This window comes from Haliotis cracherodii, unplaced genomic scaffold (genome assembly GCF_022045235.1).
Source record: "Haliotis cracherodii isolate W230 unplaced genomic scaffold, xgHalCrac1.p SCAF_5, whole genome shotgun sequence".
Classification (NCBI taxonomy): Eukaryota; Metazoa; Mollusca; class Gastropoda; order Lepetellida; family Haliotidae; genus Haliotis; species Haliotis cracherodii.
Genome location: NW_027266308.1, coordinates 31866007 through 31880399, shown reverse-complemented (window position 1 = coordinate 31880399; position 14393 = coordinate 31866007). Strand labels below are relative to the sequence as shown.

Genomic DNA, 14393 nt, shown 5'->3' with positions numbered 1-14393 from the left:
ACACGGGGTATTCCGAACGACAGTTACGGGTTTTATGATTATATCCATACAATCTAGGCCATTATTAAAGCCATTCCAGAATGTTCTTTTCAGTTTTGATATTTTTAATCGAGAATACGTCAAAATATGTTTCGAAGCGTAGTCGCCAGTTTGAAATTAGTGTCGTAAAGCTCGAGAAAGCTGCCTTCTTATTGGCTAATGTCGATTTCTTGTCAGTCATTTCATTGGTCGGTCAAAATTCGCGAAAGGTCGTTTCTGACGTGACCCGTAATGGGATGTCCCCAGATCTTTGTTTAGCGGAAGCGAGAACTAAGATCTGATTTTAATGAGATTGAGAAATTATACAGACTCTGTATTGTAACTAATGCAGATATTGTTTATAGGGTCCTTTGCCCAGATATAACTTTCTGTAAATGTACATGAACATCCCGACTTTGTTTAATTCACCATTAAATATCACGAAGGCATGATATTGACACGTTTTGTGTTTTGTGATGTCATTTCTTGGTGTTATTATTGATAATAGCTATTTGATATCCACGGCTCTTTTTTAAGATTGAATCATGAGAATCTTTTCATTAGCACATAAACATATACCTCAGATTCTAAGTCGTTAGACTACCCAAAAGGAAATTGTTATATGAAACCAACAATCGACAAGGATACAGCACATAGACAAAAGGATAGTGCTGTTGTTTGTGTCTCCGATGCCGACTTGGGTTCTGTTCCCTGTTGTATTGTATGGCTAAAGCAATGCTAAACGAATATACTCACTCACATGTATGACTTATTTTGCAGGATGCCTTGCCTACATGGTCGGTGTAATGGTTTCAACGAAATGCGAAACACTTTTAACGCTGGCAGGCACTTCACAACGTTCCTTCTTCCCCACGGCGCACCGCCACTTCTGAAGTCGCTCATCGACCGGGTTGTGGATGCCTATGAAAACCTCAGCCTGGACTCACGACAGCTCGTGGACAACATGGAAAAGATCGTCAGTTTATACAAATCAGGCAGTCATCTCAACAGGACTGCTGCGACCGTCCCCCGAACAGGTACCAAAGATGCTTTGAACTCAGTGCTCTTTCAGACCTCGATTTTAATCAGCTGATAACATATTCGTGCATATCAAAGGTGGTACTTATTGACAGAGAAATCAGGGCTAGGGGTGTAGAAGCGAATGAAAGTAGTTGTAGTGGTAGTAGTAGTTTATAGTAAATGTAGTCTTAAACGCAGCCATTGCGGTAATACATGTCATCAAATTATATCGGTGAAGTGAAATGGGGTTTAAGGTCGCGTTTAAGATTCTTACACATATATAGGGACGTGCATGTGTGGCTGGTTGTACTAGTCCGGACTAATGCCGAATTTATAGTGCTTGCCCACTGAGATACCTTGTCGCAGTTTAACATGGGTACCCCACTCAGGCAACTTCCGCTCTCCGGGCGGACGCTCTACCACTAGACTACGGAGGCGGTCAATGAAAGTAGTAGTAAGTAGAAAGTAACGGTAGTTGATATTCCAATTAAATCACCATGAAAAGTACAGTATTGCAGTTTTTGACAGGAATACACTTTTAAGAATTTTCTATAGACTCCTTGTTCCCACAGAGGCTACTTTGTGGTTATAAGTGCCTTTTGTGAAACTGAGATATTGTCCAAGCAAAACTATTAGTAACTTTTGTTGAAGGTATCAGAAGTGTTCATATGAATGAGAACTAGACTAATTTCAACAAAAAGTATGACAACACTCAATGCACATGTAAGGATGAAATGAGTCAAAGGAGTTGATTTAGTTGTTTTCGGTATGCGTTTTTTAAATATTTCAACGTAAGTCTTTAAACAAGGCTGGTGTTTAAAGGAGATGCAAATATATATACAATATAAAGATATGATACAAGATTTATCTTGGGTCACGGATTTTCCCATACTGAAGTTTCATTTGAAGTTTAAAAAACGGCTGTGTAACTCATTAAACATACTTAAATTTAATCATATCAGAAGTATAAAACATGCAAGTGGAAGTCAGCCATTTGAACATGTCTGATTAGTTTCATGCCAATACTTGAAGTTTTCCGGCACCTTTAAACTTTTGACATTTCCAGTGGGCCATGAAGAGCCCTTGTCCTACCCCATCCTTTGTTTTCCGTCCGGGTCACGGGTTTCACTGTACATCGCGGGTTTTGAATGTCCTGATCAAACTTGCTTGAAATGTATTTAGGCCCGAGGCTAATTCACCCGTAGATTCAAACACCTTAGTGTTCCCTACGTATAAATGCCATGTGTTTACCGTTATATAATGTTCTAGTTAATGAAACATCTGCCCCCTGCCACAATCAAATTAAAGATAATTGTCTTGTCCTATTTTCAGCATTCATTCACTATAAGGAGAGTGATCTCCCCGGACAATTCGACTATAGGTGTCGCTTCTCGATGTCGGGAGGCGGATGTACACTGTCAGTGTTTGACCGACAGGAAGCTGAAGACCTTTGTAACCTTGACCCAGATTGCAAGGGATTTGTCTTCACAAACCAAAAAACATGGACAGGTTAGTTTACAAGTATAAAGAATTAAAACAGATCTTCTTCAATCTTAAAAGATCCTTTATTTGATGGTTTGTTTGATGAAACGTGTAAAACATTGACCATTTCGTAGACAATCTATCTGGCTTTTTGGCTTTTGAGAAGGAAGACTTCGTGAAGGTTTACCTTATTGGGCAAGTTCCTCGTAGCATGTGAGTGCGTGTGATCCTTGTAGGAGTGACCCATTTGTTGGCCCCAAGTTCTGCTAATCTGTAATAATGGATCAATTATGATCCTTTATGTAGTTTCCTAAATCTTCCACTCCATAGGGTGTATAAAAAGAGTGTATATCAGTGTAATGCATAAAAGGAAAGGGGATAGGGGGCTTAATGTGAGAGTTGGAGATTGAAGAGTGATGTTATTGCTCATGCTTAATGCAATTGTTATAGATTTGTGAAAGCTCGTTTTATGCCCAACCTCCTTTTTGCACCATTCCATAACAAATAAGTGTCTTTGATGTGAGTAATAACAAAAAAATTCACTTTCAAATAATTACTTTTCCTCTTACAGGCCGGACGATAGTGCATTTAAAGAACGGAGTAGCAGCCCCCACACATAATTCCAAAACAGAGCTGTATTTGCGACCATCCTGAAACGCCCTGGACAGAAAAAAACCGCCGGTTCGCGATTTTCTGTGAAATACCATTGCTGTGATATGGATCGGACAATTTCAGTTCCCACATTTCATTAATGGTGCTCTTTTGAAAAATCAACCCCACTCTCTATCCATCACCGGGACAATCCGCCAGAAGGAATCGGATTTGATCGGAGTGAAGCCCGAGCGAGCGGATCAGCGGAAGTTGGAATGCGTCGGCACGCCACGCACGATCTCCACGTGCTTATGACTCATGCTTCTTGTAGAATCAAGAGGCTATGTTGCAGATTGGAAACTTTCGTCGAAGGTGTGTGGAGGGTTGTGGCAATTGAGTAGAGCAGGGAAGGAATTGATCTTCTTCAGGAAATAATAAGGGTGTTCGTAGATGGATGCTAGCACATCGGAAATTGCTCTGACTGAAACGTGCTTTCTTGGCGCCTAGCTGCCACAGACACTTTATAGGGCTATTATTGTTTGAGGCCAATTGAAAACTGCAGAGGGAAGTAATTTGACATATTTTTGAAAACTCGAACACAGACTGTTATTCTCCCTTTAGTCTTTGATAGGCTTCGTGTAGCTACCAGATCGAATACGGTGTTAGGAGCTTGATGATACTGTAGTGGTGTCCGGGGATTACATGGGCAGACAAGGATCAGGGTCTGTGGACCAAATGAATACATGCCTTGATAAAAGCAGTGAAAGTACAAAAACCAGACGACATCAAGTGCGTCGCCATTTTGAATATCCCCTTAGTAGAGATATTTTCTTAGTTTAGGTGATGATCGTGATTATTCCAAAGCCTGGGAGATTGTGATGTTTACTTTAGCCGAAATCCAACAACTGATTCCGTAAGAGAGACTCAAATCCCCTAAATTGAAGTTGAATTAAAGAATTATATCCCCAGACGGGAAAATCCATTATTACAACTTATTACGAACTCGGGAGTGTTCCCAGTGACGTAAATCCAGAGACTGTTTTGTGTCCTGCAGATTCAGAGATTGGTGCTGTTGGTGTGGACTCGAGAGAAGTACAGAACATATCAAAACATTCCATTGTGTTGTTCAGACGGTTGGAGTGAAATCGTCTATAAATAAGCCATGTTCATTGTCATAATGTTGAACTTGCTGGTAGAGTGCGTTGTCAGGACAATCAGTAGGTGTCGGCACTAAGCGTGTTGTCGGGAGTTCGCGTTTTAGGTGTGTGAGGAGTCTTCGTCAGTGATGTAAGGATGTCGATATTTGTTTGTTTAATATAAATCATTTTTGTAACTATTGTTTGTTGGCTTTTTATATACATTGTAATCAAGCATGGAAATAATACACGGTCACGCAGACACGGAGATCTACCTCCCATGTATGCAGGATTGTGGAAACTAGTACACTCATTTCCACCCACCTCTAAACAGTCGCAATTTTGTCACAATGTTTAGTTTCCGGACAAATCAGCAAGAGATTTGTCAGGCACAAAATGGGCTGGATGTCTGTCTGTCGATCAGCCAGGTACAGTACTAGTAAACAGCCGTTGAGATAAGCTGGTAGCGAGCTATTCATAACATGTCAAAAATGAAGAAATGTGTGTGTAAATTTGATTTCTGTTCGTGGTGAATAACAACAACAATTTAAACTTTACTCGTCCAACAGACATGGTCGGACGATATTCCCAACCACTACACCAGGTGCATCATAATATACTAGCATCAGAAACAAAAAGACACACAGGTCCGTTGCTTTATGTGCCTCAAATGCAAAGGCTGTCTTTTGACTGAAATGACTTGACTGTATCTTTGGACTGAAATGACGTGACTGTAGCTCAGGTCTGATTGTGTGTTTGTTGTTTAAAGCCGTACTCAGCAATATGACAGCTGTGTGACGACAGCCTGGACCAGACAATCCAGTGATTAATATCATGAGCATCGATCCACGCAATTGGGATGGCATGTATCAACCAAGTCAGCGAGCCTGACCACCCGATCCCGTTAGTTGCTTCTTACGACAAACATAGTCGCCTGTTACGGCGAGCATGGGTTGTTGAAGACCTATTCTTTACTCGGTTTTGCGCGGGTCCTGAAATGCCTTGACTGTGTCTATAGTCTTGAATGTCATGGCTAATACTTTTGTCACTTCATTTAAATTCCGTCACTCTTTTTCGCTTCAAATGTTGTGACTATGCCTTTAAACTGAAAGGCCACACTTCTGTCTTTGGAATAAAATGCCATGGCTGTGTTTGGGAGTGCTTGGCCGACCTCTCTGGACCTTTCCCGATCCGTAGGACTCTGTTACGAACGTATACGACTGCGTTCAGACAATGATAGGACATTCCATATCATTAAGGATAGTAATCCGACTTTTTCACTCTTCGTGCCGTAGCGCTGTCTGATCTCAAACGGGAGCCATAATCGGCGGTGTGTGAACCTGGCCTAAGAAAGGTTTCATTCAGGGATATGTTGCTTTATACATAGATGATATTGACAATAGAACCAACATCCACACGATTCTCGACAGAATACCCGTCAAATAACTCCATTTATATAATACACAGTAAGCTAAACCACCACAAAAATGACGCGAACAACCAACAAAGTTATTAAGTACGTGAGACTTGTTACGTCAGTTGTCATGGGAAAGCTTCTTAGGTCAGGGAAAATAACTTTATGTAATCAGATACAAGTAGGATCTGTTTATCTTAGTTCAGTTATATCACGGCGTGTCAACTTGGTGAGAGAGGAAAGCCCGAAGTATTGCAGATCTAAGACGTGTCTTATGTTTCACGAATGAGCTTCACACCAAAAATATATTTATGTTTAAAACAATATTCGAGACGACCGCATTTGCGTCTGACGCAGAAACGTCCCTTTATCGTGCAACGATAGATTCTTCTTGAGTTTGAATCCCATTATATGATCATTGGCTTGTCAACACCACAATCGTGCTCTTGGATTTCACTGAAGTGGTAAACATCTTGCATATCCCGTGGAGAGTCTGGTTAAGAATTACTCCCAGCAGTCTGTGCTAGTCGCTCGGTGACTTGGTTGAAAGCGTGTCATCGTATCCCGACGACTCATAATTTCAGTCGGGGTGGTCGGGTAGCCTTGTGGTTAAAGCGTTCGCTCGTCACGCCGAAGACCCGGGTTCGATTCCCGACATGGGTACAATGTGTGAAGCCCATTTCTGGTGTCCCCCGCCGTGATATTGCTGGAATATTGCTAAAAGCGGCGTAAAACCATACTCACTCACTCATAATTTCAGTCACTTGCTTGTCTTGTCCCGACTCGTTTAGTGTCGTGTCGCCGTCATACAGCTATAAATTGCTGAGAGGGGCGTTAATCAACACACGCATGCACACACACGAACTGCATGGCCGGGAGTCTTTCTCGCCGTGATATAAATGTAATATAAATCAAGACAGGCCATTGCCACTAATCCGGTTACGGAAAAACAATGAGGTCGGGGGATTTTACTTGACAAGTCTGAGAGAGACCTTGTATGGAATTTTCTAGTTTAGGTACATGCACGTGAACACTCCAACAGCATCACCATTATCATGTCAAAAGTTCGAGAAATTCTTCGCCACCGCGTGAAACCCATTATGAACTGCAATCAGTCGAGGCGTTGAGAGATGGCAACAAGATGCTTCCTGTCCCAAACAACATACGACAGCTTCCTCATTTCATCTGTTTATTCTGTTACCAGGCAACCAAATTGCCCGCAATTACAAGAATCTCGTAGTATTAAGTAGTCATTGTGATCAAAGAATTTTAAACTGCACGAAGCTCTCCAGTTGGATGGTTCTTGTCAGGACTAACATGCATTCAGCCCAGAAGACGCTCCTGCCAGTTTTACAACCCGGTAGTAATAACAGGGCACTCTAGTGTTCGTGATCGAGGCCACACTTCAGTGTATTTGTGTGACAGATTTCTTCACCAAAGTAAGGAACTGACAGCGATTTGTATAAGGTCACGTGGACATAAACTTCAAGTGATTATATTTCGAGGTGTGTTTTCCGTGGTCCGTCCGTCGCTAATTTTTGCATTGCGACATATGCTGAAACACCCCAGCGATGATGTTTCTAAACAGTAAACACGGAAATCTGATTATATTTGAAACAAGGCTGCCATTGCGGCCATATTGTCTTTGCGGTTACTACGCCAGTAGTAGTATCATGAAATTTGCCATGCAGTAAGAAGGCGGTATTCCGACTAACACATACCACAGTCGTTGGCCTATTGTGAATATTACAATCGCTTCTGTTCTCTATCTATTCTATGGTCTTCTCTTTCCCCAATTACAATCTTTTTACTTTAAGTATCTGGTCAAACAGATTAATAAAGAGACCCTTGCAGCCTCTACATGAACTAAATGTAGAGAATATCATGCAAACGTCCTGGTCGATGTATGCGTCTTATTCTTCTTGCACTGTATAACGTTATTGAACAGACATTTAAACCATATCGAATTTCAGATTAATAGCACCAAGGGGCTCTTTTGTAGCGTATTGAATCTCATGAAATCACCTAAGCAATGATAATTTATACATAGAAATGGGAAGATGGATAGGAAGTCTTGGGTTTCTTGGAAAGTTCTAAAGTAAGAAGTTAGCCAAAAAAAGCTCTTGATAAAAATATGCTACATTTAACTAATGTGGATAAAGATACACAGTTTAATTCTGTTTCCTTCTTTTCGAAAAGTCTGAACAATCAAGAGTAATAAGAAAGGTATAATCTATGCTGCCTATTCTCTGATCTGAGAGAATAGCTGCTGTTATATTTCTACAAGGGGTAGATACACACATTCACACGCTCACAAATACACAGGCCCACTTACTCATTCTCAGATTTACAGGCACACTTACTCATTCATTCACAGATGCACAGGCACACTCACTCACTAACTACCACAGGGACAGATAAACACGCTCACTCACTCACTCATTAACATACACATTCACTCAGTCACAGATTCACAAGTACACTCACTCTTTCTATGACATACACTCACACAGAAAGACTATTCCACATCTAAAACTGTGATTTGTAATAAAAGTGTTCCCTGGCAATTGCTGGCTGAACAACCTAAGTGAATCCTAATAAACACACCTCCGTTTCACACTCTAAATAAACAAAACAATGGGAAACCATATAACTATTCAGTCGGTCACAATTAGTGTTACCATAGGAACGGTTTGATTGGTTCAAAATCTGGTAATCATGCAGCCAACGCCAAGGTTCCTTGCGCAAATGCGGCGCTCTCGGTTTCCTGGGAAAGATCGAGCTAAGCGTTGACAGATTTCTTGCAAAATCTCGACGTCTAAAAGCAACGTTTATTGAAGGTTTTGATGAGTACATTAACATGCTTCCGCTCAAAGCATTTTGTGAGATTGAAACTGAAAGGTTAAAACGTTTTCAAAAATTACTATCAGGCTTAGTGGAAGACTTCTTAGACCGTTCAGTGATTCACCTCCACAAGTGCTAAACTGACCCCTACCACGAGAACCAGTTCACCCCATACGCGCACTTACTCGGACTAACGCGGCCACCACGTTGACGCCATGAGGCACTGGTGTCGTGTGACAAAAGCTGTAATATCGATAAAATGGTAAAAGTTCAAGGTTTAGTTTAAACTCTGCAAATGAGTCAACTCACACACCAAAAGTATAGACCCGGGGTAGAATAGGTCTTCAGCACCCCATGCTTGCCGTCAAAGGCAACTATAGCAAAGGCGTCGTAAGAGGCGACTAACGGGAATGGGTGGTCAGGCTCGCTGACTTGGTTGATGCATGTAATCGTATCCCAATTGCGTAGATAGATCGATGCTCATGATGTCAGTCACTGGACTGTCTGGTCCAGATACGTCATATAGCTGGGATATTGCTGAGTGCGGCGTTAAACAACAAACAAACAAACAAGCCTAAGTTATAAGCATGTAGGGTCATTCGTTATTACGCTGGTAATGATAACGGTACATTCAGGAGTTTGACTTGAACGACCGATGGCAACTGCGAGCTATCGTAGTTATTGTCGTATGTCTTAAACACGCGGAGTGTTTATGTTAAACACGTTACAATGAGAGTAATATGTCTGGATGGTGGACCAGTGGCTGGTCATCTTTGTGATTTTTGCCATTGAATTATTTCCGTGTTTCTGTGTGTGTCTCGGGTTGGGCACAGATGGCCACCACTACAACTGCATTCGAACACATATTGTCATATATTGAGAAAAGATAATAGTGTGGAGGGTTGCACGTCCAGTCATATATGTCCATTAGCATTACTACTCTTTTCAGAACCTGCTTAAGGGTGAGCGCAAAGGTTTAGGACGTTGTAGAACATCATAATATTACTGAGATGCATTATTCGTGGCACTCAATCTCCATTGGTTTTTTTTGTATGGATGTTGTAGCTTTTTATAATTCAAATATAATAAAAAGGAGACTCTCTGCAGTAATCTAGACTTGCTAAATGAAATGAAAACCCAACGGGTTTTTTATAGCCCAAAAAGTGACGTTGCACGGACATTACATGATGGTGTGTTTCGGCGCCAGGCTTTCATGTTGTGTTTTTTCCATCTTTTCACCAAATTTCTGCAGTACCTCATTCTTTCCGCACAAATCAATCCCAATCAATGCTGTAAGGATCAATTCCTTTTTGGTATTAAATTTGTATTGATGTCCGCAAAACTCAGATATTTACGATTTCACTACGTTTCTTTTCTTTTTTTTGCAGAATATATTTAGAAATGGTGGCCCACCTCGCACTAATGAGAAGGGGTGAACTTACTGAAACTTTCTCATTCTATAGATACTTAGGATTGGGGCTTGCGCCCAAACGTGTACAGACCAAAGCTCAAGCATGTTCAGCATCACAGGCCAGAAAGGCGGTTTTATCTGTAAATTGTTTTCAAAGGAGCTTTGGCAACATCAGTTGAACAATTTGAAATAACTGATTCAATGATAACTCCCATTCTATGCTACACTTCAGAAATCTGGGATGCCTCCCATTGTAAAGTTATGCAATCTGTTCATGCGTAAATATTTCTTTAGAACTGGAAGAACATTATTTAACGGCATGACTCTTGGTGGATGTGGCAGATTCCCCAAGCAACATATTTACATGACACGGGTCATCAAATATGAGCGTAGAGTTATTCAGTTTCCACGCCTATGCACTGTGTATATTGTGTGTAAATCTGAAGGTTTACACTATATTCATAATGAAATGTATGTTTAAGTTGTGTGTGGTCATTACTCGGACATGTCATATACTATTCATAAACGTGTAAGTACTTTACAGACCAATAACATAATATGTATGAAAACCAAATGTAATATGTTGTGGGCAGTAACATTTTGATTATTGTGAACCCCTTCCTTTTAAAATGCGGCATCCGCCTTTGGATAACGTTTGAGTAATTCGCCTTAATAATATGTCTACATTTTACAAAAAATTATGTTTTTGCATTTTCTGTCCAAATGGGTGCTTTTCTAACATTGTAGGTTGTGTCCTCTCAGATACGTTCTTTCCGTGGATACCCGAGGTAGAGTGTGTCCTCTCAGATACGTTCTTTCCGTGGGTACCCGAGGTAGAGTGTGTCCTCTCAGATACGTTCACCACGTGGGGACCTAGGCTAGAGCATGTCCTCTCAGATACGTTCTTTCCGTGGGGACCCGGGGTAGGTTGTGTCCTCTCAGATACGTTCTTTCCGTGGGTACCCGAGGTAGAGTGTGTCCTCTCAGATACGTTCACCAAGTGGGGACCTAGGCTAGAGCATGTCCTCTCAGATATGTTCACCACGTGGGTACCCGGTGTAGATTGTGTCCTCTCAGATACTTTCACCCCGTGGGTACCCGGGGTAGAGTGTGTCCTCTCAGATACGTTCACCAAGTGGGGACCTAGGCTAGAGCATGTCCTCTCAGATATGTTCACCACGTGGGTACCCGGTGTAGATTGTGTCCTCTCAGATACTTTCACCCCGTGGGTACCCGGGGTAGAGTGTGTCCTCTCAGATACGTTCACCACGTGGGGACCTAGGCTAGAGCATGTCCTCTCAGATACGTTCTTTCCGTGGGGACCCGGGGTAGGTTGTGTCCTCTCAGATACGTTCTTTCCGTGGGTACCCGAGGTAGAGTGTGTCCTCTCAGATACGTTCACCACGTGGGGACCTAGGCTAGAGCATGTCCTCTCAGATATGTTCACCACGTGGGTACCCGGTGTAGATTGTGTCCTCTCAGATACATTCACCCCCTGGGGACCCGGGGTAGGTTGTGTCATCTCAGAGACGTTCTTTCCGTGGGGACCCGGGGTAGGTTGTGTCCTCTCAGATAGTTCTTTCCGTGGGGACCCGGGGTAGAGTGTGTCTTCTCAGATACGTTCACGAAGTGGGGACCCGGGGTAGGTTGTTTCCTCTCAGATACGTTCACCTCATGGGGACCCGGGGTAGGTTGTGTCCTCTCAGATAGTTCTTTCCGTGGGGACCCGGGGTAGAGTGTGTCTTCTCAGATACATTCACCCCGTGGGGACCCGGGGTAGGTTGTTTCCTCTCAGATACATTCACCTCATGGGGACCCGGGGTAGAGTGTGTCCTCTAAGATACGTTCACGAAGTGGGGACCCGGGGTAGGTTGTGTCCTCCCAGATACGTTGTGTTGTCCAGACTCGTTTTTTTCAATGACCGCTGTCATATAGCTGGCATATTACTAAATGCGAGGGGCGGTCGGGAAGCCTAGTGGTTAAAGCGTTCGCTCGTCACGCCGAAGGCCCGGGTTCGATTCCCGACATGGGTACAATGTGTAAAGCCCATTTCTGGTGTCCCCCGCCGTGATATTGCTGGAATATTGCTAAAAGCGGCGTAAAACCATTCTCACTCACTCACTGTGTGCGACGTTAAGCATAAAAAAAAATCGAATCCTAACTTTTGCGGAACCTGTATTAGAAGTAAGAGGATACTCGCGTGGTCAGACGTGGCTGAAGGCGTGGATCGTTGCCGATATCAGCCAGTGGATTGTCTGGTCCAGACTCGATTCCTTACCGACCGCCGTCATATATGAGGAATATTGCTAAGCGCGTTGTAGGAGGCCCAACTGAACCCCCTAAATGCACCATGGAGTGATTTGAACCAAGGCTCAACTCACTCTAGAGTGAACATTTAAGAGATTGATTTGAACCTGCTGCACCGGCGTTAAACAACAAACGCACACAAAGCACTGAAATAGGTACCAACGATCGCGGGCAGGTGGACTTCAGTCGCACACATGTACGCATTACATAAACTTTACAAATATGTTCAGCTTATATGAGTCTGCACATGGGAAAAGTAAAGACAGTTCAAGTGGCTGTTGTTTGTGTTGGACATGTTTAAGCAGATGCTCTCTGACAGTTACAGACACGCAAGCATTGAGCGTACAACAGAAGAGTCGCGCTGAAAGAACAGGCTGGAGACAGGAGTGAGTGAATGGTGTTTGACGCCGCAGTGAGACAATATTTCAAATACATAACTATACCGCCAGTAAATAAACAAACAAGGGTCAAGTCAGCAGATGATAAGGTCTGACACAACCAGCGCCATCATGTACAACAATTGGCCACACCCGGTAACACACTGTGGAGACCGCCCCCGTTGTCTTGTCAATAGAACGCTTGCCCGGAGCGCGGACGTCGGTGTTCGACGCACTGACAGCGTCATACCAAAAGACGTTCAAAGATGGAACATGTTTCCCGATGAAACAAGCACTGGTCGGCTCGGAGTCAGTATAATGCTTTTCACTAATATCATGTTAAAGTGCGACATGATATCTCAGTGGGCTAGCAACATAATACGGGCATTACTTTAAAGGTCACACATACACATGTATGTATAGTATCTATACTCATCTCATCAGTTACAGTAAACGTCTATTATTACCTGTCATCGTAATAAACAATGAAAACAGAATTTAACGTCAGCTAAATATGTTTTTGATAAGGATACATACATCGTGCAGTCAGACTTTGTTTAAGAATTATATAAAGCATAAACCGGTGTGCACACAACGCAGATATACACAAAATGGCCTTATCGGCGTTTACATTTATAAAACATCCATAAACGAATATTGAGTCAGTTCTTATAAATAAATACGTCAACATTAATAACTTCACAAACTGCATATTTAATCATTAACAGACAAAATAAAACAATTTAGACGACAATACGTAATAAGTGGCATCGTTCTGTGCAATAATCCAACACGAGCCCCTCCTGTTCTATATTCAGGAAACAGAAAGGCGTTCCCTATTTTTTACCAGTTTATGGAAATATTAACGCAAAATAAATTGCCTGGTTAGCGAATAAAATGTCACGGTATCACTTGCAATGTATTATAGGGACATGTCTTTACATAGGGTACGGTAAAAGGCGACTATGCTTGTCGTAAGAGCGACTAATGGGATCGGATGATCAGGCTCACCGACTTGGCTGATGCCTATATAATCGATCTCAGTTGTGTAGATCGATGCTCATGATGTCAATCACGGGATTGTCTGGTCCAGACTCGATTATTTACAGACGGCTATCATATAACTTGAATCCTGCTGTGTGCTGATAAACAACAAACAAACATAGGGTACGTTCGCCAACAGTGATATCGATAAATTGAAACAATGTGGTTCAAAAACATTTTTGTTTCGTGTCACGGCTCTCTGTCTGTATTTGTATAGACAAAGCTGACGTAAATAACGATAAAGAAGTAATTGATTTACAAATAAGAAGCCAATGCAAATATTCTATTATCATTTCTGTCCAACCCAAATGCCACAGAGAGGAACACAGAGATCACACGGAAATCAACAACGGTCTAAGGGAGATAATATATTGAAGGACAGGAACACGAGGCGCACGTAAAATGATAATAATGTAATTTGAAAAACCTGCCACGTTTATGAGACATATTCTTCACACAAAATGGAGAAGTAATAACTTCACAGCAGGGTCTCTCCCTGCGAAATGTTTAAAGAGGAGATACTTATGCAGAAACATGAGCCATCGTAAACAGTGTTCTCAGAAGCCATTATTTCGAAAGAAAGTTAGATCTAATTGTTTAGCTTCTTGTGAATTCGGTTTCTTAACAAAACTTTATATGGTCACGTGACTGCCACGTCCGGTACCATATGTTGTAGTAAGGTAACGATTTCACCTACTTACTCTTGATAAATAATTTCTGTTTCTGTAAAATATAACTGATGGATCGTT

At 42.0% G+C, this 14393-nt stretch overlaps 1 protein-coding gene across 6 annotated transcripts in view; it reads left to right on the top strand.

Annotated features, from left to right (window-relative positions):
- Positions 1–4404, top strand: part of LOC139443152 (extracellular tyrosine-protein kinase PKDCC-like) — a 58752-nt gene extending 54348 nt beyond the window's left edge. For all 6 annotated transcript variants that reach the window (XM_071224106.1, XM_071224110.1, XM_071224107.1 and 3 more), the window contains exons 5-7: positions 799–1055; positions 2371–2547; positions 3092–4404. In XM_071224106.1, coding sequence (XP_071080207.1) covers positions 799–1055; positions 2371–2547; positions 3092–3174 — 517 coding nt within the window. In that variant the 3' untranslated portion in view covers positions 3175–4404. The remainder of the gene's footprint in view (positions 1–798; positions 1056–2370; positions 2548–3091) is intronic.
- Positions 4405–14393: the final 9989 nt, after the last annotated feature.